At 50.7% G+C, this 24,744-nt stretch overlaps 2 protein-coding genes across 4 annotated transcripts in view; one reads left to right on the forward strand and one right to left on the reverse strand.

The window, feature by feature from the left end:
• Zfyve28 (zinc finger FYVE-type containing 28) overlaps window positions 1-11,525 on the reverse strand; it is a 105,193-nt gene extending 93,668 nt beyond the window's left edge. Inside the window, exon 1 of one of the 3 annotated variants that reach the window (XR_004946040.1) lies at window positions 11,254-11,525. Coding sequence is in view for 1 of the 3 variants with exons in the window: in XM_036200455.1 (XP_036056348.1) it covers window positions 11,254-11,292 (39 nt within the window). In the remaining 2 variants the exon portion in view is untranslated. Of the gene's footprint in view, window positions 1-10,563; window positions 10,658-11,253 lie in introns of those variants that run through there. The other 2 variants (XM_036200455.1, XM_036200457.1) reach the window with 2 other exon arrangements.
• A 324-nt stretch (window positions 11,526-11,849) lies between these two features.
• Window positions 11,850-24,744, forward strand: part of Cfap99 (cilia and flagella associated protein 99) — a 45,154-nt gene continuing 32,259 nt past the window's right edge. Inside the window, exons 1-2 of the mRNA XM_036200458.1 lie at window positions 11,850-11,922; window positions 20,761-20,889. Of these exons, the coding sequence (XP_036056351.1) occupies window positions 20,776-20,889 (114 nt within the window). The 5' untranslated portion in view covers window positions 11,850-11,922; window positions 20,761-20,775. The remainder of the gene's footprint in view (window positions 11,923-20,760; window positions 20,890-24,744) is intronic.

Below are 24,744 nucleotides of genomic sequence, written 5' to 3' on the forward strand. Positions count from 1 at the left end.
TTACAGCAAAACTCCCTGTCCCAGGGGCCAGTGCCTAGCTGCTGGAGCAGAGGGTAGCCCCTGGGTCTTCTGAGGGCCTCTGTGTTTGGTTCAAAGCACAAGTGATCTGGCTGTCACCTTGTAGCTGAGGAGATCGAGACTTCAGAGAGCCTAGAGTAGTTCCTGGGCCCCTGCACTGAAGCAGTTGGCTTGTCTAATCTCATCTGTCTTCCACAAAATCCAAACCATGACTTAGCCCTGCAGCCAGAGGCCTTCTACCAGCAATTACAGCCTCCTTGGGGTCATATCCAGAGCTGAGAAACAGAACTGCATAAATAAGGCCAACTGTCAGAATTCCATCAGCCTTGGAAAGCATAGCTGCTCCTGATGCCTCCTCACAATGCTGAGACAAAAGTCTAGTTATCAAGACCACAAAATAACCTAGTACATGCCCAGTGGAACAGAGTCCTCCAGTCATATCAGGAGTCAGGGCTGAGGACAGAGTAGTCCCCAGGATCTAGATGTGGCCATCTCTCTCCAAACACACAGAGACTTGAACAAGAGGAAGGCACACTTATTCCTGATTTACAGTGTCGAACAGTCCATCTGAGAAGCTTCTGCCAGGTGTTAGCCTGGCCTTTCCAGAAGCCTCAAGTTAACACAAGAGGCAGTGAGGTCAATATCAGTGAGAAGTATTCCAACAGTGTCAAGGACAGGTGACACCAAAAAGGCATTTGTGCAAAGCGTATCTACACCAAAGACCTTGTTCCAGGAGCTTCTAGTGTTTCTAGTATTGTAGGCAATACCCCCCCATCCCTAGTTAGGGAAGGGCCCCTGCATGACACCACCATCTGAACCTGTCCAGCAGAGGTAGACAACCCCAGCCACCCGGCTCAGCTGGAGACCGTGGGGTTAGCCAAGGCCTTCCTTAAGCCTGCACCATAGTCCGGCTTTCCTATACCCAATCTTGCCTCCTTCCCTTCCTTCCAAAAGGCTTCAGCAAATGTCCTGCAGGCCAACCTCCCTCTCAGAGCCAGCTCCCCCAGAAGGCCAGCGACCACACACACACACTCACACACACACACACAAGGGTGTATGTGCATGCACTCACGTACCAGGCTTCCAGGCCCTGTAGCAGGCAGGCCACTGGCCAACACTAACACAGACTCACTCCCTTGCTTTGGGAAATGACAAATCTTCTCTTCCCACCACTTTGTAGATTCCAGGAATCATCTGCAGCCAGCAGCTCACAGCAGGACTTTTAAACACCACCCAAGAGTCTGGCCAGGTGGGCTAGCTCTGGTCACATTACTGCAACAGCCAATCCACGTGTGGTTATTCCACACCACTGCTGCTCTCTCTAACTGGCCATGCTGCTTTGCCGCCCTGTCCCCTCCTAGAGCTTCAGTTGATGGCATCGTCCTGCTCTCGCTTCCCTGTCCTCCTCAGAAGTTACCTGCTCTGCACTGTTATCCCAGCATCTGCCCTGCAGTAATTCACACAACGGGATCATGGTCTGGAGCCAGGCACCTTAGGCAACCCACACCAGCTCAAACCCATGCAGGTCTTCACCACATTCTTGAGAGGCACAGACTCTCATCATTCCACACAGCCACTGCTATTCGGTTGTGCCCACGTGCACCCAGGCATCCCTGCCCACCAGCGCTCTTACCTCCCACACCTTCCTTCTGACTTTGATTTCTTTTGGAGACTATTTTCCAGTGCTTCTTCAGCAAGGATTTGGGGGTGGTTACTTTTTTGTCTTCATCTAAAACTGTCTTCCATTCCACTCTTCTTTGAAAACCACAGCTTAGCTAAGATCAGGACTCTGCTCCTCCAGCCCAGGAAGATCTCATCCACAGACCTCTGGACCTCCAGTCTTTACACAACCCAGCTGTTAACCCTGGAGGTGACACCTTTTACCAACCCAGTCTTTTCCCCTCGGGTCCCTTAAGATTTCTGTGTTCTGCAGTGTGAGAGTTTAGGTATGGGTTGTGTCCCCCAAACACCCATGACAACTGAAGACGTGGTCTACAGGATGGTGCTATTGGGAGATGATGGGATCTGAAGAAGTGGGGCTTGGTGGGCGGTCCTTAACTCATTGGGACCACTGTAGCCTCCCTAACTTCATGTTTGGCAATGAAAGCGCTCTCTCTCTCTCTCTCCTCTCTCTCTTTCTCTCTCTCTCTCTCTCTCTCTCTCTCTCTCTCTCTCTCTTTCTTTCACACACACACACACACACACACACACACACACACACACACACACACGCACACAGTGCTTGTCATCCACAACTCTCACCAATGTTGGACTTGGTTCTACTTTGCTTTCTGTTACTGTGATAAACACTATGACCAAAGCAACTTGGGGGAAAAAGAATTTATTTCATCCTACGGTTTATAATCCATCATCCAGAGAACTTAAGGGAGGAACGCAAGGCAAGAGCTGAAACAGAAGCCATGGGAAACGCTGCTCACTGGCTTGCTCAGCTTGCTTTCTTACACAACTCAGGCCCATCTGCCTAGGGGTGACACCGCCCACAACAGGCGGGGCCCTCTCACAACAAGAAAATATCTCACGAGTTTGCCTATAGGCCAATCTGATGGGGACGTTTTCTAAATCGAGGTTCCCTCTTCCCAGGTTACCCCAGCTTGCATCAAGCTGACAAAAAGATAACCAGCACAGACTTAAACCTCCAAAACTATAAGCAACATCAGCTTTGTCTCTTTATGAAACGGCTGCTTCTTACCCACAGTCCCACTGATGTACCTCTTCAGTACGGCTCACCCATCTAGGATTTGTGCTAATTGAACTCCATCATTCACTTCAAGAAACTCCAAGCCATGAGCCAAAACATCTCCTCCTCCACTGTTCTCTTTCCTGAAATCCCATTTGATACTCTTTGAAAGGGCTCCCTAAACCTACCCTCCCATCCCTTGGCCTAAGCCAACGCTCCGAGTGCTTCCCAGGACATCTCTGTGTACACACATTTTGGTGCCCTAACAGAGAAGTGACTGTCAGCCTCCATCCAGCAAGGACTGGCGTTAACGCCATCACAGTGATGCTGTGCTGTGTGATTTCCTTGCTGGGCCTGGGATATACAACGCCACCTTTGCTCTGCTACCCAGAATCTCCCTCCAGAACATCTCGACTCAGGGATTGAGATATAGGCCCCATAGGAGAGTACATCCCAGCATGTACACGCAGACCCTGCGTTCCATCTCCTGTACTGGAGGGGGATCTCAATGGAGCTTCCATCTCAATGAGAAACCATAGAATGCTGCTCAGAAGCCATCCAATGGGCCTCTGTGGACCTGTGTGGTCTAGTGGAACTACCCTGCCCGGTCACAGCTTCACCCCCTGGAACATACTGCCAGCCGAAGCTTCCATAGGAACCCTCCCCATCCTCCCCCGCCCCCTCCCCACCATGTCACCAGCCTTGGCTCTTACTCCTAGATCTAGAGGACTAATCTCTCTTGCCAGCTCAGAACTTAGAACCTGTCCCTGTGCATTTTTTCTCGTATTTCCAGACAACTGTGTGAGGCTGTCCGTCTGCATGTCTACCCTAGAGTCAGGAGCCAAGGCCGTCCTTTCCTTCCCACCCTCCTCTCTGAGGTACTGCCTGGCTCCTCAAACATGCCAGTCCAAACTCCAACTCCTGTCCTGCCCACCAGCTCCTCCATGCTTCCCATTCTGCAAACAGTACTCCTAATTCTCCCCTTCCCCATCCAGGCCCTGCCCACCCCGTCCAGGCTGTCCTTGCACCCAAGTCACCCTCCCCAACGGCCAGTCCTGCTTCTTTCACCAGCAAGCCTAGAGTGATCCCCAAAGGTAGAGATGACTCCTTGGTGCTCCCCACCTCATCCCTAGTGCTCAAGACACAGTTAGCAATTTGGCCGGATCCACCTACATCTCTGGTGCCCCTTGCAATAACAGGGCTCTTGAGCCCCTTGCCTTCATTCTGCTGACTGCTGTCTGTCCTTCCACTATCGCAGCTGAAGGGTCACCTCTCTAAGGCTTGCCCCTCTCCCTCAGGTGATCCAACAACTCAAGGTTTTGTATGGGGCTGGGCACACCTTGAATCCCAGCACTCCGGAGCAGAGCCAGGTGGAGCTCTGTGAGTTCGAGGCCAGCCTGGTCTACAGAGCGAGATCCAGGACAGGCACCAAAGCTACACAGAGAAACCCTATTAAAAACAAACAAACAAACAAACAAAGATTCCGCATGGGGCTAGCACCTGTTTCCATCCTACTCTTGACAAACTGCAACAGAGCTAAGCGACACTCAGCTGAGCAACTTGTGTGTATGGTTGTAGAGATTTGACAGAATTAACCAGTAACAACCAATCCAAGACACACCATCCCTTCACTTGCATCTTTTAGAAGCCCCGGGTGAAGAAGGCCCATGGCTGCCCAAGCAGTAAGAGAGGCCAAGAAGGATGCAAGGACCCTCTCTTCAGAGATGCCCAGAGGTGACTCCACCAGCAGGGAGGGATAGCAGGGATCATTTCTAGATGAGTGGACATCAGCTGTGAAACCAGAACAGCAAGTACCCCAGAACTAAAACTCTGAACATCTTTTCCTTGATGTTAACCTCAAGTAGTGCTATAAGGCCAGCAAGATGGTTGTGAGTCAAGTGCTTGCCACCAACACTGATGACCTGAGTTCAATTCCAGGGACCCACACTCATCAGTGGACAGACACTTGGGCTGTCCCTACTTTTTGGCTATTTACTATTCCTGACACTGCTAAGAACAAAGGTGCACTTTTTATAAAAGCCTAACTGACATTTATGTAGTTGATTATGTTCATAGATGGTTTTTTTTTTCAGTCATCATATTCTTAAAAAATAACTGGAACAGTCTCGGACACTGATGATTACTGCCTCCCATCTCCCTGAGACACTAGTGCACCACCCTGTCTGGTTGGTATGGGGAGTGGGGCTCAGATGGAGGAACTCACCATAGCAGAGGCAGAGTGCTAGCCACATCAAGCTGGGAAGACCTCCACTCTCTGCCACCCTCTGCCTCCACCAAGGATGAAAACAATGAGAAATTGAAGACCTTCAAATACAGTAAGAGAAAAACCATCCATTCATCTTACCCAACTACTCTACATAAATTACCATAATAGAAAATGTTCTAGTCTACTTCTCCTTAATCTATTCAGATCACTTGGAAAAAAAATCTATTCATTTTTGTCTTTCAAACACTTGGATTGCCCATCAATAACTAAGTTTCTTTGCAACCCAACTGTGGAAAGTACAAAAGTAATTGTCTAGCCAAATGGGACCCATTGAAAAGCTGACAACAGCCACACTTCCTTCCTGCAGAAAATGGGACTTGCAAAGGACAAGGGCGGTTTCTGTCCCAGCTGAGGTTTGACAGGCCTCAGCTCCGACTCTTCCTACTGGGAGCCTGCACCAAACTCATTTGTCCTTTCCAAGACATCGTTTGTAGAAGTGAAGTCCATCGGGATCATCTAAATGTTAAAGAAAACAACCCCAAATCTCTGTGTTTGATCAACATGTCTCCCCACCTATCTAGCATAGCCAACCACAGATTAGTGGAATGGAGAGTGGGTAAGTCCCGAGCTATCACTTACACCAGACTCCTCCCTGTGGCTCTGGGGTCCTCCCCTGGATCCTGAACCTCCAGACACCAAGCAGGAGACATAAGCAATGAGAGGATGGCTGGAGAGACTCGGGGCCAGGCTTGACAAGATGGCCTGTTGCCGCCATTCAGGCCTGGCCATCCCAACCACAGGAAGGCGGTACCTGGATAGGGCAGGGACTTGGCAGCCAGCATCCCCACCCTTGGGAAAGAAGTGTGGTCTCCCGCTGTACCACAGCTCTCCATGGCTAAGTCCTTCAGGATGCCTGAGGTAACCTGCACCAGGGTCTACTCTCAGCACCAAACACAAAAAGGGCAGGGGCGGTGTGCACCTGTGAAGACTCTCCCACCCTCACAAGGACCTGACAGAAGCAGCTGAAGGCTCTGATAGCCCCTGCGGCTCCTGCAGTGAGGCATACCCTCTTATCCTGTCGATATCTGGTGATATTGACAACAGTTGTGGCTGAGCTACCACCATGGGTCTTTGCTCCCAACAACTCTGTATGGCAGGTCCCATCACCTCCACCAGACACCTAGGGAAACTAAGGCACAGAGCTAAGAGGGATAGGGCAAGGATCCCCTCCCAGGCCCTAATGGGGAAAGCCCCTGCTGCCTTGTCTCTTGGACCCAATGCCACATAGTCACAGAGGCCACGGCCAGAGCAAAGACTCAGGACAACTTAACACGAGAGAAAATCCTAAAACTCACCAAATTCTAAGCATCTGTTTCTCTCTGAGCTCAGATCAGCTCACTGTCACGCGCCTCTGCAGGGCACAGAACACACCCCCACCATGTTGCTGTCAACTCTGACAAGACAGAAGTGTGCTGCACTGATGGGCGGCTCTTAAGTGTGCATTTCTGCACTACTAAGAGAAGCACAGTTGCTATCCTAGGAGTTTTCGGTGTACCAAAGCAGGCACTAAGATTGCCTTAAACACCATCTCTCCTCTTACGGGTGAATGAAGGTAAGCACTGCCCCACTTAGTGTGGGGCGGTGTGCACACCCACATGACCTTCCTGGATGCCAACACCAAATATCAATTAAGTGAAGCCTGGGACTTCCAGCTATGACTCGCCCATTTAACAGAAACCGTCGCACACACTTCCAGTAAGCCGGCTGCTCTGATTGGGAACAGAGCCTGAGCAATGACAGAGTCCCACAGAAACGGACACTGGCCCTGCCGGCAGCACTGCCTCTCCCTCACCCAGCCCATTCACAGGAGCTGGGAGCCCCCCCCACACACACACTCCCCACTACAGAAACCACAGGAAAGCCTGGGAAGTGGGACCAGCTTCCTGCTGAGAGCACTGCACGGAAGAGATCTAAGAAGCCACTTTAAGCTCCCTAGCCCTGCCTAGCCACAGCCTGAGAGTGCTGGGTCTGAAGAATGGCTGAGGAAAAGCTCAGGAAGGAGCGGGAGATGAAGGCAGGTGACAGGAACCACTACCCTCCGGCCTCAACCCTAGACTTGCCCCCACCCACTACTGTACCTCCAGGTACCACATACCCTTGGCCACTAGTCAAGGAGCATGGGGCTGGAGGCTAGCTAGAGACAGGCAGCCAATAGAATGGTCTGTGCAGGGTGGGCTGGCATTTGAGTGAGAACTAGAAAGGCCTCTAACTGTGGATCTGGGCCCGGGCCTACTGAGGCTATGGGGATTCGGCAATAGGTAAAGTGCTCCCTGCGCAGCCATGAAGTCCTGAGTGTGGTTCCCCGGCCCCTACCTAAGTCAGGTGCAGCACTGAATGCCTATAACCACAGTGCCGGAGGAGTCCCAGAGCTCCCTGGACAGAAAAATCTCATCACAACAGTGAGCTCCAGGTTCCACGAGAAAACCAGTACCAAAAATAGGGCAGAAAGCTGAGCTGGTAAAGGTGCTTGCCACTAAGCCTGAAGACCTGAATTGTATCCCTGTGTGCCACATGGAGGAAGGAGAGAACATTGTTCTTTGACATGGTGCACACACCATGGCATGCACAGACCCCTGCACACAAAGTAAATACATAAATGCAACTAAAAACAAAAACAGTTTGTTAAAAGAAAACACAGCCAGCAAGTCTCACTGGCTTCCCTTGGTGAAGGCCATCTATCTCATCTGTAATCTGAACCCTAAACGTTTGCAAACAGTATCTCAACATCACTCAGAAGGACTGCAAGGAAACTCCACAACAAAGGAGCAGGCATGCAGGTCAACAGCCCCTCCCCTGGAAGCACTTTAGGGGTGAGACAAGAAGGCTCTTTGTGGGGTATGTGGCTGAGTACAGAAACTAGCCACCACATCCACCATCACTATTCCCCTGACAAGCACTACCCACCTGCCAATCAAAGATGGAAACTACAAAAGGACATCAATAAGCTTGCCCATGACAGCCAAGAAATCCCAGCTTAGCCAGGGTCCCAGGCTGGAGCCCCTATCCTCTTATGCCAAGACAACTTTCTCCCTCCCTCCTAGGAGCCAGCAATGTCCACCCAGGTCAGTCAGAGAGAGTTATAGATAAGCAAAAAGCAAGCCAAGACCTTTGTTTCAAAGGAGGGCACCCACTGCCTCACCTTTCTGAAGCATACATTCTTTCTGAGAAGGCCTTTGCCTGCGCAAAGCACTCTAAAGAAAAACCGAATATGGACAACACAGCCTCTGAGCCCTCACTACCTGCCTTTTCCTCACAGCCTCCAGAGGCAGAGTACTGGGAGCCTACAGGTCTCCATCAAGGAAAAAAAACAAATAAATAAAAGAGCTGTTCAAAGGCTGACTTTAGGAAAATCAATGGAAATAAAATGCTTTGAAAAATGTCATTTCAATATCAACTATTGTACTACTCACCGGGTATGTTTTTCATCCAACTTAAGTAGTTTCTAGTGCTTCAGAAAGCAAAACTTGCATCATGTAAAAAACAAAAACAAAAAACAAACAAACAAAAACTCTAAGCATTTCCCATTGCTTTTTTGAACTGTAGGAATAACAGCATTTTTCAAAACATTTCCACCACACGTAATGAACCAGGTCTGTGTGTGTTCAGCTTTAAACCAAAGCAGGAGTTACATTTAAACATGGTTTCAATAGTAGATCTAAATAGGAAAGTAAAAGGGGAATTGTGTCAGCAACAATCTCCTCCAGACATCCCCCACTGCTAGCACTTAACTCTTCCAGACCCAGAATCTTCTGAAGGCCAACTCTGTGCTCACCTGTGCCAAAATATGTCCGATTAAGCAGGAAGGAGACACAAATTTCTGTTCATAACTAGACGCAAAAATCTGAGCTTTGGTTTGAAAAACAAAATCTACAAGGATGACATAACACAACCCAATGCTTCAAACAATCACGACATTGAAGTCCAATGACAGATCTCGACTAAGAGATGGCTCACGATTAGCCTGACCACAGGGCACCAGCTCCAGAGAAGGCCATGGCCGGAGCAGAGATCTGAGACAGAGATGTGGCTTAAGTCCAGAGGTCAAGGACAGTATCAGACAGCTCTGAGAGATGACAGTGAGGACCAGGACTGCAGTGGGGGAAATCTGACCTATCTCTTCCCTTCTAAAAAGTACGCAGCTTTGGATTGAATCACCCAAAGTTACTAACTCAACTCTCCACTTGCCATGGTCTGCACCTAGAAAGCAGTTGCTTGCAAAAACAGTGAACTTTATGGATGTGATCCTTAACATTGGGGCTCAACCTCAAGGGAAGGCCACTGCGAATTCAGCTATGAATGATAATCAATGGGTTTGCAGGCACTGCTCCATCCCTTCCAACTGCTTAAGTGGCGGGTCACAAAACGCACTCTTCCCACTGTGGCACTGCTGGAAATGGGACCTGGGCATCCCCAGCACCCCCACAAGCATTGTCAGAAACAAGAATGTAGCTTTGCATTCAAACAGTCCCATCTGTTCCCCTGTCGTTTTATTGAAAAAGTAAATCCCTCCTGCTGCAATGGCTTTTTCATCGCTGAACCTGTTTTGTTGTTGTTGTTTGGGTTTTTTTTTTTTTTTCTTGTGCTAAAAAGTCACTCAAAGGGGGAAAAAAACCACTTCTTGTACAGATATTCAGTGCAGGAGCTGCTGCAGCCCCCTGGCAGACCCACAAAGCAACAGCAGGTAAGACTGAGCACACTGAACGGATTGCAGCAGAGAGGGCTAGACGTCTAGGGCGTGGCTAAGGGCGAGCAGGCCCAGACCACACCCATCGCCAGGGTCAAAAGAGCCCCACCCCCCGCCCCCAGGTTCAACTGCCCCACAAGGAAGACAAGGGCACGAACCCCTGCTGCACCGGCGTGCAAGAATCCAGAATACTTATGGCCAGGCCAAGGCTGATCAAAGGCGGCTCCACGTTTTTATAAGCCTTCATCCCAACACTCTCCAACCCAAGAAAAACTTCCCGACCTCAGAGGCCAAAAAACATGATTCTTTGAGGTCCCTGAACGTCCCCCAAACCTTGAGGGCCAGTCTTCCAAACCGAATGTCTCTTCAGAACGTGCTCGACAGCAGACATGATTTTATGGAAACCCCACCCCGAGAGATCATTCACAGAGTCAGGGACAGGAACCCTAAACCAAGAAAAGTGGCTAGTCACGGCGGGAGAAGGGTCAGTTCTTTGGGTGGGCCAATGAGAAGGAGGCCTCTGACTTCCGAAGCACCAGCACGCAGCCGCTGCACTGCTCCCGCCCTTGGTCTTTGCAGTGACCCCACCCAGGTCGTGACCCCCTGAAGCCCTCCAGCGTTGGCGTCCTCTGGCTCTGCGGGCTGCCAACACGCAGCTTTAGACGCTGCGGGTGCGTCCTGGACCTTTGCTGGATCTCAGCTTTGCACCTCCCGGCCTGGAGCAGAGCGCACCGGGTCTTGCTCCGGCCGCGAGCCCTAGGCAGGCGGCGGGGACGCAGCGCCCGCAGTGCGACTGGCGCAGCTGCCGAGGCGCGGGGCGCGCCGCCCGGACCCGACCCGGTGGAGCCAAGAGAGGCGCCGGCTGGCGAATCTCACCTCCGGCCCGCAGAGGCTGCAGGCTCCAGGAGCCTCACCCGGCGACCGGGCGGAGGACTGGTCCAAGATCCAAAAGGGTGCCGGTGGGTACAGTATCAGGATAGGGATGCCAAGTGGACTGAGGTCGAATCAGTCCGGTTTGGGAAGACCAAACCGCGGCGTGAGGACCCTCTAAAGACACAAGAAGAAAGGGTCTGACCAAAGCCTTGGGACTGGAGAAAGGGGAGTGGGGAGAAGGTTGGTTCACAAGTGAAGGGAGGGTGGGAGGCCCACTATCCTAGGCCAGAATAATTGTGGTGCGGAAAAGATGAAGGGGCATCTGCGGTGCGGCAAGGGGTAACCAAAAGAAGTAGGAGCTCTGAGCACCCAGGCTGGGACCACTGAGTGCGAGCTGGGGCCCATCTAGTATCAAGACGGGAAGGGAGAGGGGACATGATAATACACCCAGGCCGGAAAGAAAGAGCCCCGTTTGGTACTGGGTTTATTAGGAAAGAGCAGTCAGTGCGCGCCTGGTACACGGTCTGTCCAAGTAGCAGAATGCAGGGAAGGGGCATCGCAGGAACCGGAGAGGGGAATTCACATAGGGCCAGGGAAACTGGGGTGTCTCACCAAGGAGGGACCTGCAGGGTACAGGAACTGGAAGGGGAAAAGCGCGACGCGGGGGCATGGTCCGCAACTGGAGCCACTCACCTTGGGTTTGTATAACCACTTTCGGAACCTGTTCATCATCGCCGCACCGGCCCGGGCCGCGCTCCGGGCTGCCCTCGCCCTCCGCAGCGCTGAGCCCGGGCCCGGCTGAGGCACGGGGAGGACACGCAGGCAGGGCCGGGACCGGCCAGAGCACGCGGATCGTGAGCACCGAGCCGAGCGCAGAGCAGCTGGCGGCAGGTGCGCGGGGCAGGTGCGCGGCCGGAAGGATGCTCAGCGAGCGGCGCGCGACCGACCCAAACCCGCGGGCGGGCGGGCGCGCGGAAAGGCGCGAGCACTGGGCGCGCGGCGCCTCGCGGATTGCTGGCACCCCGCGCCTCCGCCGGTCACAGCCGCACATGCGCCGAAGGCGCCACAAGCCCCCGGCCCGCCGCGAGTGGAGGGTGGGGCGGGCCGGGTGAGGCGGCCAATCCGCGCCTAGCACCACGCCGCACCCCGCCCGGGACGCGCACCCGGGGAGGGCGGCTCCGAACTACAGGTCCCGACGCCCATCGCGGACAGGGCCTGCGTGGTGTTGCTAGGTGACGACGCCTAAACGACGCCCTGGCGAGCTGCGGGTGCGGGCGCTGGCCGGTGAGGGCTCTGGCCCGCGGCGCCTGGAGAGACAACACTGGGGCAGGTGGAGGCCTGTGGAGGCCAGGCGGCCCGCAGGTAGGCGGGCAGGTGAGGGTGAGGGGCTGCCGTAGGGAGCCAGGCGCATCCCATCCTCACATCTTCTCACTAACTCGTTTTCTTCAGTTCTCAAATCTTTGCTTCCTATTTTCTGATTTTTAGCAAGCTACCTTTGCGCTCATCTTCCCACCTCCCAGATTAAAGGTAGGGTGCTTTCCACCACCTCCCCTTTAATCGTCACAACAAACAGTAGTTGTTTTTTTTTAAAGACAACTTTACTCGTGATGCACTACCTCCCTAGCAGTGCCTAAACTGGGATTTGTAAACACACAAACACAAACCTAGCCAAAAACCTGAAAATTTATTACGTGCCAAGAATTCAGCTGAGAACATGTGATCCCACCTAAGGTTCCCATGCACAGCGAAGAGCATTTGCCATAGGCAGTAGATCCCAAGAGCCCCCAGGTGCACCTGCCCCCCAACAATTTTTTTTTTTCTTTCCCCTCACCTCCACCCAGAGCCACCTCTCCCGCTAGTCTGAAATGAGTGGGCTTACCTCCAACCCAGCACACAACTCCTGTCCCTGGACTCTGACCTCTCCATTTCATTAAATTCAATGGGAGTCCAGCCCTCCAGCCCCAGAAGAGGTGCTCCTCTTGTGTTGTGGATTCTGATTGATTTTCCCGCTTCCCTATACCTGCCACCCAATCTCTCCTGCACTAAAAAGCAAACACCTCTGGAGGTGCCTCCTGTCTCCAATTCCTTCCCACCTGTTCTTTCTTGAACACACTCCCAGCCACTCCTCCGAAACACTACCAAAGTCGTCCTTGATCTCGGAGCTGCTACATCCAATGGGGCGGGGGTCTCATCTCTCATCTCTCTTTCTTAATGTTAGCAATAATTGACCCAGCTGACTGCCTCTTGACTGATACAGTGTATACATCCTCTTCTGCCCCTCAGCTCTGGACCTGCTCAGCCTTATGGCCCACCACTTATTCCTTCCACCCATTCCTGGGTAATTTCGGGTAGCCACATGTTTTTAGAAACAGCCATTTTTTTCTTCAGCCTAACTGCTGGGCTGGGGTTCAGACCTGTTTGCCTGTTCTTCACTATTTGTACAACTAACAGATCAGCTTAGAATCCCCATGTCCACAGTTGTGTGCTCTCCCATCATAAAAGCTGCCTCTGGGGCTAGAGAGATAGCTCAGCCAGTAAAGCATTTATTTGCCTTGTTTGTGAGTCTACCAGAACCCACAGAAAAAAGCTAGGCATGGGGCTGGAGATATGGCTCCGTGTACAGAGCACTGGGTGCTCTTGCCAAGGATCCAGATCCAGCTCCTAGAACCTACATGACTGCTCACAACTTAATGTAACTCCAGTTCCAAGGAACCACACCTCTTTTCTGACCTTCGTGGACACTGCATCCTTGTGGTGCACTTACATACATGCAGGCAAACACACATACATGTAAGATAAATAAATCTTAAAAGAAAAAAAAAAAAAAAAGGCCAGGCATGGTGACAAACATTTGGAATCCCAGCACTTCAGAGGCAGAGAAGGTGGATCCCTGGGGCTCCCTAGTCAGACAATCTAGTCTAGTGGGTGAGTGCCTAGCTAGTGGGAGACTCTGTCTCAAAGAACAAGGCAGACGGTTCCAGAAGAATGACAGTGAAAGATGTCCTCTGGCCTCCGCATACAAATGCACACATAAAAATAAATACAATTTTTAAAAAGAAAAATAAAAGCTGCCCCTCCCCAAACCACCATCTTTTCCAAGTGGAAACTTTGAGCACCAATTCATGTCCGGTAATAAGTGGACTAATGAATTATCTGAGGTCTGTGCATCATTAGCCAACTCCAAAGCCTAGGGCTGTTGCTGTCCAGAAGCCCTGTTTCTGCGCTGCATAGTTGGAAGTTGTAGCCAGGATATAGAGGCTGACGCCAGGAAGGTGGGTATATCAGGATCAGGCTTAACTACAGGCAACAACAGATTATTTCTGTTTCCATACAAGAGGTCTGTGAAGAGGTAATCCTGGAGGGACAGTGGGGGAACCAGCTTTTCTGGCTGCCAGCCCGAGCCCACGAACCTCCAGGAAAAGAGAAAAAAGGGAATGCACCTCCCTTTCTGCCCAACAATCCCGAAGTTTGTTCCCTAGTACTTCTCAGAGCCAGCTTCTGGGGAAGTGTCATCGTCCACTTGGGCAGCAATAGGCCCAAGGAAGAGTCGGGATTTGTTGCTCAGAAGGAAAGAAAGCCACAGAGAATGACTTGGTAGCCACACTTAGCAGAGCGGCTTTAGTCATGGGAAAAGAGCATATTTTCATTAACGTACATTTGGGATCTCATGGCTAAGGAGCTGGTTTGTATCTGATAGAAATAAACCCTCCTCACCTCCTTTACTTCACTTTGCTTCAGCCTGCCTTCCAGATCACCTCAAGGGACAGACCTGAGCCCTGATGAGAGAAGGGAGTTAAAGGGCCACATAGAAAGGAAATCAATCCTCTTAGGAACCAAATCTGTTTCCACCTATAAACTAAATGCTGAGGCACTCGGCATGTGGCTCGGTAGCCAGCTAACCTCCTAGTGCATGAGAGGGGCCGGGTTCCATCTGTAGCACTCAGAGTAAATACACAAACTTTTAAAATAACACTGAATCTGGGTGTGGGTATGTGGGCGTGTTATCCCAGCACCAAGGAAGCAGAGAGAGGAGGCTGGAGAGTGCAAGGCCAGCCTCTGCAACATATCAAGAGCATCTTCCCAACACAAAATTAAACAAGGAAAAATAACACTAAAAAATGAATCCGAAATAGTAATGGTAAGGTGCTCAGAGCTGACTGAGCCTGTGCCTGTTTCCTACCCATAGACCTGATTGTTTTGCTCAAGTCATAGGTGAATTTCAGAGGGGATTCAGAATCCACAGATCCTTTCCCTCATACCCACCTGCGCTCACATTGCACCTGCTTTTTGCCACAGGTGGGTGTGTAGGTTCCTGAAGGCCCCCTCCACCCCTCGAGAGCAGAGGGCTCAGGCTGGATGGTTAGAGGCAGGCTAGGCTCCCAAGAGCTCCCTCTCCACCTCCAGTCTGGTTCTTTCACACATTCATCCTGTGTTCTTCTACTAAGCTCCACTCTGGATTCGGGAGGGTTTGGATTGATTCCTTCACTCATCCTCGACTCAGGACGATCAAGGGCATTTGACCCACCTTTTCTGCAGAGATAGAGGCTCCACAGTAGAGAAGCAGGAAGCAGTCCTTGCTCCCTGGCACATAAGTTCCATCCACATAAGTTCTGCCCAGACTTCAGCCCTCTAGATTGGAAACTTGCAGAAAAAGGAAAATCAGAGTATCTAATGATGGTTAGTGTTGTCGACAGGATCTAGACCACCTGAGAGACCTCTGGACATACCTGCCTGGGTGGGTGGGTAGGTAGGTGCATAATCTTGATTACCTTAACAAACGTAGAAAGACCCACCCATCTTAATTGTGGGCAGGAGCATTCAATGGGCAGGAGATCCTGGGCTGACAACTACGGGGAAGATGACCTGAGCAATAGGATGCGTCCACCCTCTGTTTTCCTAACTGTGCATGCAATGTGGTAATTTGTCAAGCTCCTTCTGCACCTTGAATACGCCAGAGAAAGAAAACTCATTCTTCAGCATTGTTTCCAGGCAATTGGGTTTGTGTTTTGTTTTCCTTAGTGCTGAGTGGAATCCAAGGCATGGTGTCTTTTAGGCCCTGCTGTCCGGCTGAGCCCCACCCCTAACACTCTTAACACTGAGTCTTTTTTTTTTTAAGATTTTTTTTTTTAATTTTTATTTTATATGCATTGGTGTTTTGCCATGGGTGTTGGGTCCTCTGGAACTGGAGTCACAGACAACTCTGAGCTGCCATGTGGGTGCTGGGAGTAGAAGAACCCTGGTCCTTTGGAAGAACAGTCAGTGCTCTTAACCCCTGTCTCCCAGCACTCAATTTATTATGTACAGTGTTCTGCTTGCGTGTTTGCCTACTCGCCAGAAGAGGGCGCCAGATCTCACTATAGATGGTTGTGAGCCACCATGTGGTTCCTGGGAATTGAACTCAGGACCTCTGGAAGAGCAGCCAGTGCTCTTAACCTCTGAGCCATCTCTCCAGCTCCCAACACCAAGTTTTTATAAATTCTTTGCCTGCCTATATTCTTTACTGAGTCCTGGAATGTGTGTGTATATGCTGTTCTACTTTATTTCACCTCTTCACCAGGGAGGCTTTTAAGACCAGGCCTCAGGTTCACACAGAAAGAAAATTCTTTGGGGTTAGGGAACTAGCTTCTCCATTCCAAACTTTTACTTTCAACCTGGATTTTGTTCTTATTTATTTTATTTCTTTCTTTCTTTCTTTCTTTTTTTCTTTTTTTTTTTTTTTTTTTTTGGTATTTCAAGACAGGGTTTCTCTGTGTAGTTTTTGGTGCCTCTGTAGACCAGGCTGACCTCGAACTCACAGAGATCTGCCTGACTCTGCCTCCTGAGTACCAGGATTAAAGACATGTGCCACCACTGCCCAGCTGTTCTTACTTCTTTAGAAAATACTATTACAGCATCTATCCCCCAATTAAATGAGACAATAAAATTGAAGTTTATTGTATAAAGGGCCCATGTAAGTAGAGGTTTAGAAAAGCAGATGATTGCCGGGCAGTGGTGGCACACGCCTTTAATCCAGGTACTCGAGATTAAATCCACACAGGTGGATCTCTGTGAGTTCAAGGCCAGCCAGGTCTACAGAGTCAGTTCCAGGACAGGCTCTAAAGCTACACAGAGAAACCCTGTCTTGGAAAAAAACCAAAAGGAGGGGTTGGGGATTTAGCTCAGTGGTAGAATGCTTACCTGGTGAGCGCAAGGCCCTGGGTTCGGTCCTCAGCTCCAAGGTTAAAAAAACAAAAGGGGAAAAAAAGCAGATGATTTACAAAGTCATTGTGTGGGAATGGATATAGTCAAAACACATTGTCTACATGTGTGAAACTAAAAGAATAAAAGACATTCTGTTTAACGAAGTTAATGGGGACTTCCTGTTCCTCGACTGTGGAGCCAAATCTCTGCATGAAGCTCATTGACAAAAACCTAGCCTGATGAAAGCCCTAGGTTCAGTCAGTACAATCTTCCAGTTGGTTCTATCCCGGCCACCTGTGTCTTTCAGATTAGATGAGGAGCCTGTGTTAGTGTACTTAAACCTTCTTATATTTCTGCATTCATCTTCACAGTTCACTCTCAGCTGAGGCCAGGTTTGGGTGAGAGACAGGGCCCTGCTCACCAAGCTCGCCAAGGCTTAATGAATGTTTTGTTGCTGTCAGAGAAAGTTTCCAGAAAGGAATCTCAGGCAAAGAAGGCAGGTCTCAGTGTGTCAGCATGTAACTCAGATGTAACGAGATCACCTAACTTAAGGGAAGAACAAGGAGCCATATGCAAAGACCCCTTGTGAAGGAGGAGGAGCCCTAGGCTGTGACTTTTGGACTGTAAAGGGCTTTGTGACATGCTGAGGAGACCCCCTCTAGGTCCCACAGCAACTGAGAACTTGGGAATAGACTCCTGAGACCTCACCTCTCCACTCTGCCCACAGCAGCCAGGGTCAAAGGCCTAGAGCCCACCGCTGTTCCCACCCCACCCAACACTCTCAGGAACATGAGCTCAGTTTTGGTGCAATGGGAGGGGTCAGGCTGAGAGGTCAAGTGAATGGATTTAAGGCTTCACCTAAACACATCCTGTATCTTGTTTGTGAGGCCAGGGGGAAAGGATTTCATGAACACAAATAACTGACACAGGAGGAGTCCGCAGCCTGTACCCCATCACGAACAGGGTGACTTCTGACACTTTAGGACGCATGCGCGCATGCGCAGTGAGAGCCAGCACTTGCTGTGAATCAGTACATGTCTTTTGTCCACAAGTTGCACTTGGCTGAGAAAAATTGGGTTTTTCTGGGGCACAAACTGAAAACTGGAGAGATGGCTATCTTTTCAGAACTAATGTTCTCTCCAGAGCTACCTGACAGCAGGCAACACCGTTTGTCACCAGGACACTAGTAACTAGGAGTTGGAGAAGTTGGGAAATAATGCTTCCAGGAGTACAGACATCCCCCCACTCCCAAACACACACACACACACACACACACACACACACACACACACACACACACACGAAGAGAAAGGACCTCCCCCACACCCACGGAGCTGCCTTGAGCCAAGATTCTTGGAGTGTCTGAGATTGTTTTCCACTTAGGAGAGATCCAGAGTGAAACAAAGGGCCCCCAAGAGCTGTTCCAGAGAAAGAGGGCAAAGGTCTTGCATGGCCAATGGCATCCAGGCTTACAGGACTAACCAGCCAAGGGGTAGAGCCAGGACAGGAACAGACCTCCAGGGCACTGCCTAGCAGATGTGGCCTCAGGGAGAGGCTCTGGCTCCAGCCCTTTCGATAAACACCAGGTCCCCAGGCTCACTTATCACAGAGCACCCTCAACAAAGCCAGAGGGGAAGCCACATGTCTCCCACTCCATGAAGTAATGTCCCAGAGAAGTGCCTCCTGGCCTCTTGGGTGACAATTGCTTAAATCTACCCATGTTGGCAGAGCTGAGTGTCTGGTGTGTTCTGTCCCTCCCAAAGAGAGGAAGCCATATCCACAGAGGGTGAAATGGCCACTGGGCATGAAGCCCATCTATTGCTCATTCAGCGTGCATCATGGAATGGGAGCAGAGTGGGCGGTGGTTCCCAGAAGCCGTGGCTCAGCCTCCTCTGAGCACTCAAGTCTCACCGGGAAGCTCTCTAGAAGTGACTTGAGTGACCAGAGAGGCAGAGGACCCAAGAAGCCCTCAAAGCCTTTCTCCTTGGTAGGCTCTCCAACAGTAGATGCTCCTTATAGGGTGGGTTTTAGTGGACAATCTCCAGGGAGACAGGCTTCCAACCTGTCACCATACCCAACACCATACCTGGCTGCATCTTGGCAGGTGTGGATCTGTGAGTGATAGATTGAATCTGGCTACTGTCTCCTCCTGCCCCTCTTATCAAGATCCCATTGACCCATAAGGAATCTACCATGAGATGGCCCTGTAGGTTTCTAGGCATGAGAAAAGGTTGCCCTGGTGCCTGTCATCATGGGCTGAGCAGGGATGGAGTCCTAGCTATGCTTCCCCTCGGTGCCCATAGAGCCTCCTTATTGTGTCCCAAGAACCTGGTCCTGGTCCCAGGGCTTTGAAGCAGTTTCCAGACTCCATGAGATCATTCTCAGAGAGACTGGTGCTACCTTTGTGTTGGCAGCACTGTCAGGCCCTAGTTGTGGTAGTACTGACCCAGAATGCAGCCAGGTTACATGGGGACTCTGGGCCTCAGTGAACTGGTCATCCAGCCTTTCCCCCTAACTACTCAGTGATGTGTCCTAGGCAGCACCACAGAGAGGCTCCCCTGCCCCCCAAAGACAGCAGGGGAACCTCATTCTCTTCCTCTGGCTTCCTTGACTTGCCACCCACTAACCTGTTACACTGGAGCCGCCTGCATCTCCTCCACAACCACACTCCCTTGAGTTCAGCTCCCCAGACCCATATCTGTTGCTCTCTGGACTTGTTCAGGGGTCAAGCAGAACCTTTGACAGGTGACCCTCTGGATCCTAGAGTGCTGGCGCACGCAGGAGGCTGCTTGGCAATCCTGATCTCTGCTGGAAGCATTTGGGGTACCCTACTCAGACTTTATGAGTTCTCCTGCAGAAGCCTCAGAGGCCTTGCCCTTCTGGAAAGATACATCCTTCCATTCTGACATTCTGAGCATGTCCCTGTTGTCTTTCTCTTCTGTCTTTCTTAAATTCTCATTCATTGGTATTTTGACCACTTAGAACAGCTCCCTAATTTTAAAAATCAGCTGCTGGGCCTGGCCGTCACACTGAGGACCTTAGTTTCTTTTCCTGTTACTATGATGAAATACTAACAAAAGCAGCTGGACGCAGTGATGCACACCTTGAGTCCCAGCACTCGGGAGGCAGAGGCAGGCGGATCTCTGTGTATTTGAGGCTAGCCTGGTCTACTGAGTCAGTTTCAGGACAGCCAGGGGTACACAGAGAAACCCTGTCTTTAAAAAAAAACAAAAAAAAATAAAAAAATAAAAAAAAAAAAACCAAAAAGAAAAAGAAAGAAGAAACACTGAGAAAAGTAACTTCAGGGAGAAAAGGTTTATTTTATCTTACAGTTCCAGATTTAGCCCTCCATGGTGGGGAAGTCAAGGCAGCGGCAGCTTGAGGCAGCTGGTCACATGACATCCACAATTCGTAAACACAAAGGGGTGACTGCATGCTAGTGCTCAGCTCTCTCTCTCCATTATACCTATTTCTCCTTTTAATTGGATGTTTCGTATTATTTCCATTTATTGTATGTGTGAGCATAGGTCCCGCCATTCACATGACACAGCATGAGAACTCCACAGCCTTCTGTAATTCTGTCACCTGCTGTGGGCAGAGCCTACTGAGAACTAGCCACCCTTCCGGCTGGGCTGAGGGATGTTCAGAAGCCTGCTTTCTGACCCGAGCCCCTCAGGGGGGTCACCCCACCCACAGCATGGCTTTGGGGCTTTGGTAGCGGCCTTGAAACCCTGGGTGTAGGGCAGAGAGAGAGGAGGCTAGGGCTAAGTGGTGACCTGTAGTGGGCTCACCAAGGCAAACAGCTCACTTGGGCCGCAGAGGCCTGAGATGAACTAACCAAGTAGTGAGTTTGAGCTTACCTGAGCCCAAACCCCTACCTCCAAAATCCTTGCTGTTTAATCCCAGAACCCTTACCAACTTCCAGTTGGTGTGGGTAAGAGTCCTGCAACTACTTCAACCAACAGCTAAACTGGCAACTCAGAGGTTGTGAGTAATGGGACCTGTGTTGTTTTGTTTTAGGACTCTGCTTAAAAGATGGCCTATTATGGAAAATGTATTGAGATTGTAATAGAGCAACTTGACAAATTTAAGCCCGAGAAGGACAATCCTGAGCAGTTCCTGGAGACGGCATCTACCTCCTTACAGCAGGTAGGGAGGGTCAGGGGAGCCACTGGGTCCCTTGGGAGACCACATCAGTGACGGGTGTCACCTGGCATTTCACTTTCCAGCACACAGCGTGAGGTCCAGTTCTTCCTGTGGGAAGAAGTATACGTCAAGGCAATGTATCAGAAGGCTGGTGGTCCTTCCTTCCGTAGGCACCCCTTTGCCACGAGAGGGCCCCCAGCATCCAGAATGCACGTCAGACCTGGCTCTCCCTATAGCTACAAAACCCCCATGGTGCCTTATGAGAGGCAGCTACAGTCCCCCACACAGGAAAGGCTGCAACTATGTAGACAGCATCAGTGAGGGAGGCAGGGACTTGCCTGGGGGCGCAGTTCCTGGTGGATTGTGCTTAGCTAACGAGGACTCCAGTAGAGTCTGGGCCCTAAGTGCCTCCACCTAGTGCTTGCCCCACCTCCCTTCAGCCCCACTTCTGTCTTTGAGCGTTGCTACACACACCTGAGGCTGGGGGAAAATTTTATTTTTGTTTTTTTATTTTTATTTATTTTTTGTTTTTTCGAGGCAGGGTTTCTCTGTGCAGCTTTGCACCTTTTTCTGGAACTCAATTGGTAGTCCAGGCTGGGCTCTGAACTCAGAGAGATCCGCTTGCCTCTGCCTCCCGAGTGCTGGGATTAAAGGCGTGCACCACCACCACCACCACCACCACCACCACCACCACCGCCACCCGGCTTATTTATTTATTTATTGGGTTTCTTCGAGACAGGTTTCTCTGTGTACTTTTGTGCACTGGAATGTTCACCCTGAGCCTGTCACGGTGGCAGCTACTCTTCCAAGTGAACTTTAGATGACTAAATCTCCAAAGCACGCCCCTCCCCACAGCAGACTTGCCACTCTCTCTATTGGCAACTCTAGACTCTGCCCAGGTTGTCATCCCGTACACAAGCACTGCAACATTCTGATCGGCTCTCTGGACACTACCTGCTCCGAGTCCCCTTCCCCCAGAGGCTCTAGCTTCTCCTTGTCAGGGCACTCAGAAGTCACCCCACCTGCTAATAGGTCCAGTTCCTCCATCCAGCACAGACCTCTCTCCCTGACCCTAGCCTCTTGCATCCAGTGGTAAGTAGCACATCTGTCTAATAGCACAGTCTAGAGTACTTATGTCCTCTCTGTTCCCATGAGCTCCCACAAACAGCTCATCTCAGCAGCCCAAGCTCAGTCATCAAGAGCTGTGTCCCTTCCTGGCCCAGGTGAGGTATGCACCTGCCCCCAAACCCCACCTCAGCCCTGGTATAGCCCCTGTCCTATTCACTGCAAAAGCTCCGTCTTGCCTCTCTGACACCCTTTCCTGATCTCCCCACAGATATGACACAGAAGTTAGCCTCCCTGCAGGGCCCCTCAGCTCCCTTGTGCCCTCCTGGTTCTCCCGCCTGTCCTCACGTCCACGCCTCCCTGGTGCTTTTTGAACAGCCCATTTGTTCCTCCCACTCTCCTTGCCACTCCCCACCCACCCACCCACTTGGAACACCCAGCCTGCTCCCTGGCTGCTAAGTCTTTCAGGGCCTTGATAGAAGAAGGGCCCTTTCTTTCGAGCGAGGCAGAGAGAAGTCAGTGTCATTATTTCTGATGACCACGACAGAAAACTAAGTTCTAGGTCTCACAATTAGTGTGAGGCACTTTTCCCATTAACAACCAATAGATTAATGGTAAATGAGTCCCAGTTGTCACTTGGAAAATCGTGTGACCATCTGTGTGCCTTTCCATAAGACGCCTAGCACTCTGACGCCACCCAGCGAGCTGGCAGCAGTGGATGGAGCTGATGTACCCCGGAAGCTGATCTTCACCTCAGGCAGAGATGCAGAGCTCCTGCTTCAGATGTTGGTCCTTTCAGGTTCTGCCAAAGTTCCTCTGAAGCCGAGGTGGATCGGGGCCCTAGGTGCTGACCCAGTTTGAACAACACACTTTCATCTCCAGCTGTCAGAAACTTGCTGATGTACGGACTGTCAGGTCAAGGCTGGCAACGCCACCTGCTAGAAAATTACACAACCCCTAGATCACTAGGCAGAGGCTGACGGAGACTTCAGGGCAGTGCATGTGGTGGGTGGACTACATACCCTAAGTGCATGGCAGCCCTAGGCTCTTCTTACTGTGGACATATCCTTATTTGGATGCGCTGTCTGAAGTAGATGAAACTAGGTTACGGCCGGCAGCACAGAGCGTGGACCCAGCTGCAGTAGCCTGGGTTCACCTGGGCTGACTTGACTTGGGCCTCGGGGAAGGGGAAAGGGAAAAGGGATCCCATCCACTAACCTGTGATGTCCCAGGCAGTTCTGGAGGTCTAGCCTGTGGCTTCTGTCCCCACTCCTAATCAGTTACCAACCCTTTGGAGCAAGCATTAAGTCACTGACACATTAGTCCCTGGGTCCCGCCTTGGCTTTTGCTGTGCTCAGAAGCCCCTTGCCCGGCAAGAACAGGCTATGCGTAGGTACTCAGGAATTCACTTGGGACTAGGGACAAAGGAGAGGGCAACATGGGCTCCAAAGGCAAGCTAGGTAGCCAAGCAGTGAGGAAGAGTCTGACTGAGGAGCAGCAGATCCCAGAAGCAGGATAGGGATCCCTGGGCAGAGGGACCTACCAAGATGAGACCCCAAGAGCCTAAGGTTTATCTGGACTGAGAGTGTGTCGACAGGAAGCCAAGCAAGGTCTGTGAGCTTAACCTTCAGACCTGGCTACTCAGCCTGTGTGACTGGCCCATGGGGAGGTTAAATGTGAGCAGAAAAAGGTCAGAGCAGAGCCTGTACTGTGGACAAGTGGGAATGAGCACAAAAAAATCCTGCAGAGCAGGACTAACAGGAAAAGCATAGGCAGCCAAAAAGCTCTGGGTTATGCAGCCAGAAGAGAAAGGGAAAAGTTAATGGAGCTTATACAAGAGTTTAGGTGAGAAGGGACTGGAGAGAGATGGTTCAGTGGTTAAGGGCACTGACTGCCCAAATTCAATTCTCAACACCCATATGGCAGCTCACAACCATCTATAACTTCAGTTCCAGGGGATCTGATGCCCTCTTATGGCCTCCATAGTAGGTACTGCATGCATGAACATGGTGTACTGACGTACATGCAAGCAAAACACACATACACATAAAATAAAATTGTTTTAAAAATAGCTGGGCGGTGGTGGCTCACACCTTTAATCCCAGCACTCGGAAGGCAGAGGCAGGTCAATCTCTATGAGTTTGAGGCCAACCTGGACTACAGAATGAGTTCCAGGACAGCCAAGGCTACACAGAGAAACCCTGTCTCAAAAAATCATAAAAGGAGGAAGGGAGGGAGGGAGGGAGGGAGGGAGGGAGGGAGGGAGGGAGAAAAAAGCAAGTTAGAAAATGTTAGACAGAAAATGTGTTTACTATGGCTCAAAATGGTGTTCAATAAGAGTCTCCCTTCAATGCCAGTCTCAGGGCTGGAGCAGAGAGTAGGATTTGGTTCTCTCTAAGGACTTGCCAGAAGGCTTGGCTTGCATCTAGTAAATAATAGGTAAAATTATGTAAAAAGGATATACGTGAAACTACGTTGCACATATTAATACAGAAGTTTTGCTATGGTGTAAAGGTGGTTTCCTCATCAAACCTCATGCTGAAGCTGAATTTCTCGGGACCACAGTGTTTAAAGATGATGTAGGGAGAGATGTTTCAGTCCCTGGGGGTGAAGCCCTTAAGAGTGAATGTGTCTTCCCAAGTGAGTTCTTGTTCTGAACTTTGCAAGAGAGTAGGATGTTAGAAAGCAAGGCTAGCTCTTGTGTTTCGTTTCTGTACGCATATCTGGTACCTCCACTTCTCTGCCATACACGGAGCAACACGAAGCAATTCCTGTAACACATACAGGAGCTGG

This window comes from Onychomys torridus, chromosome 10, assembly GCF_903995425.1.
Source record: "Onychomys torridus chromosome 10, mOncTor1.1, whole genome shotgun sequence".
NCBI lineage: Eukaryota > Metazoa > Chordata > Mammalia > Rodentia > Cricetidae > Onychomys > Onychomys torridus.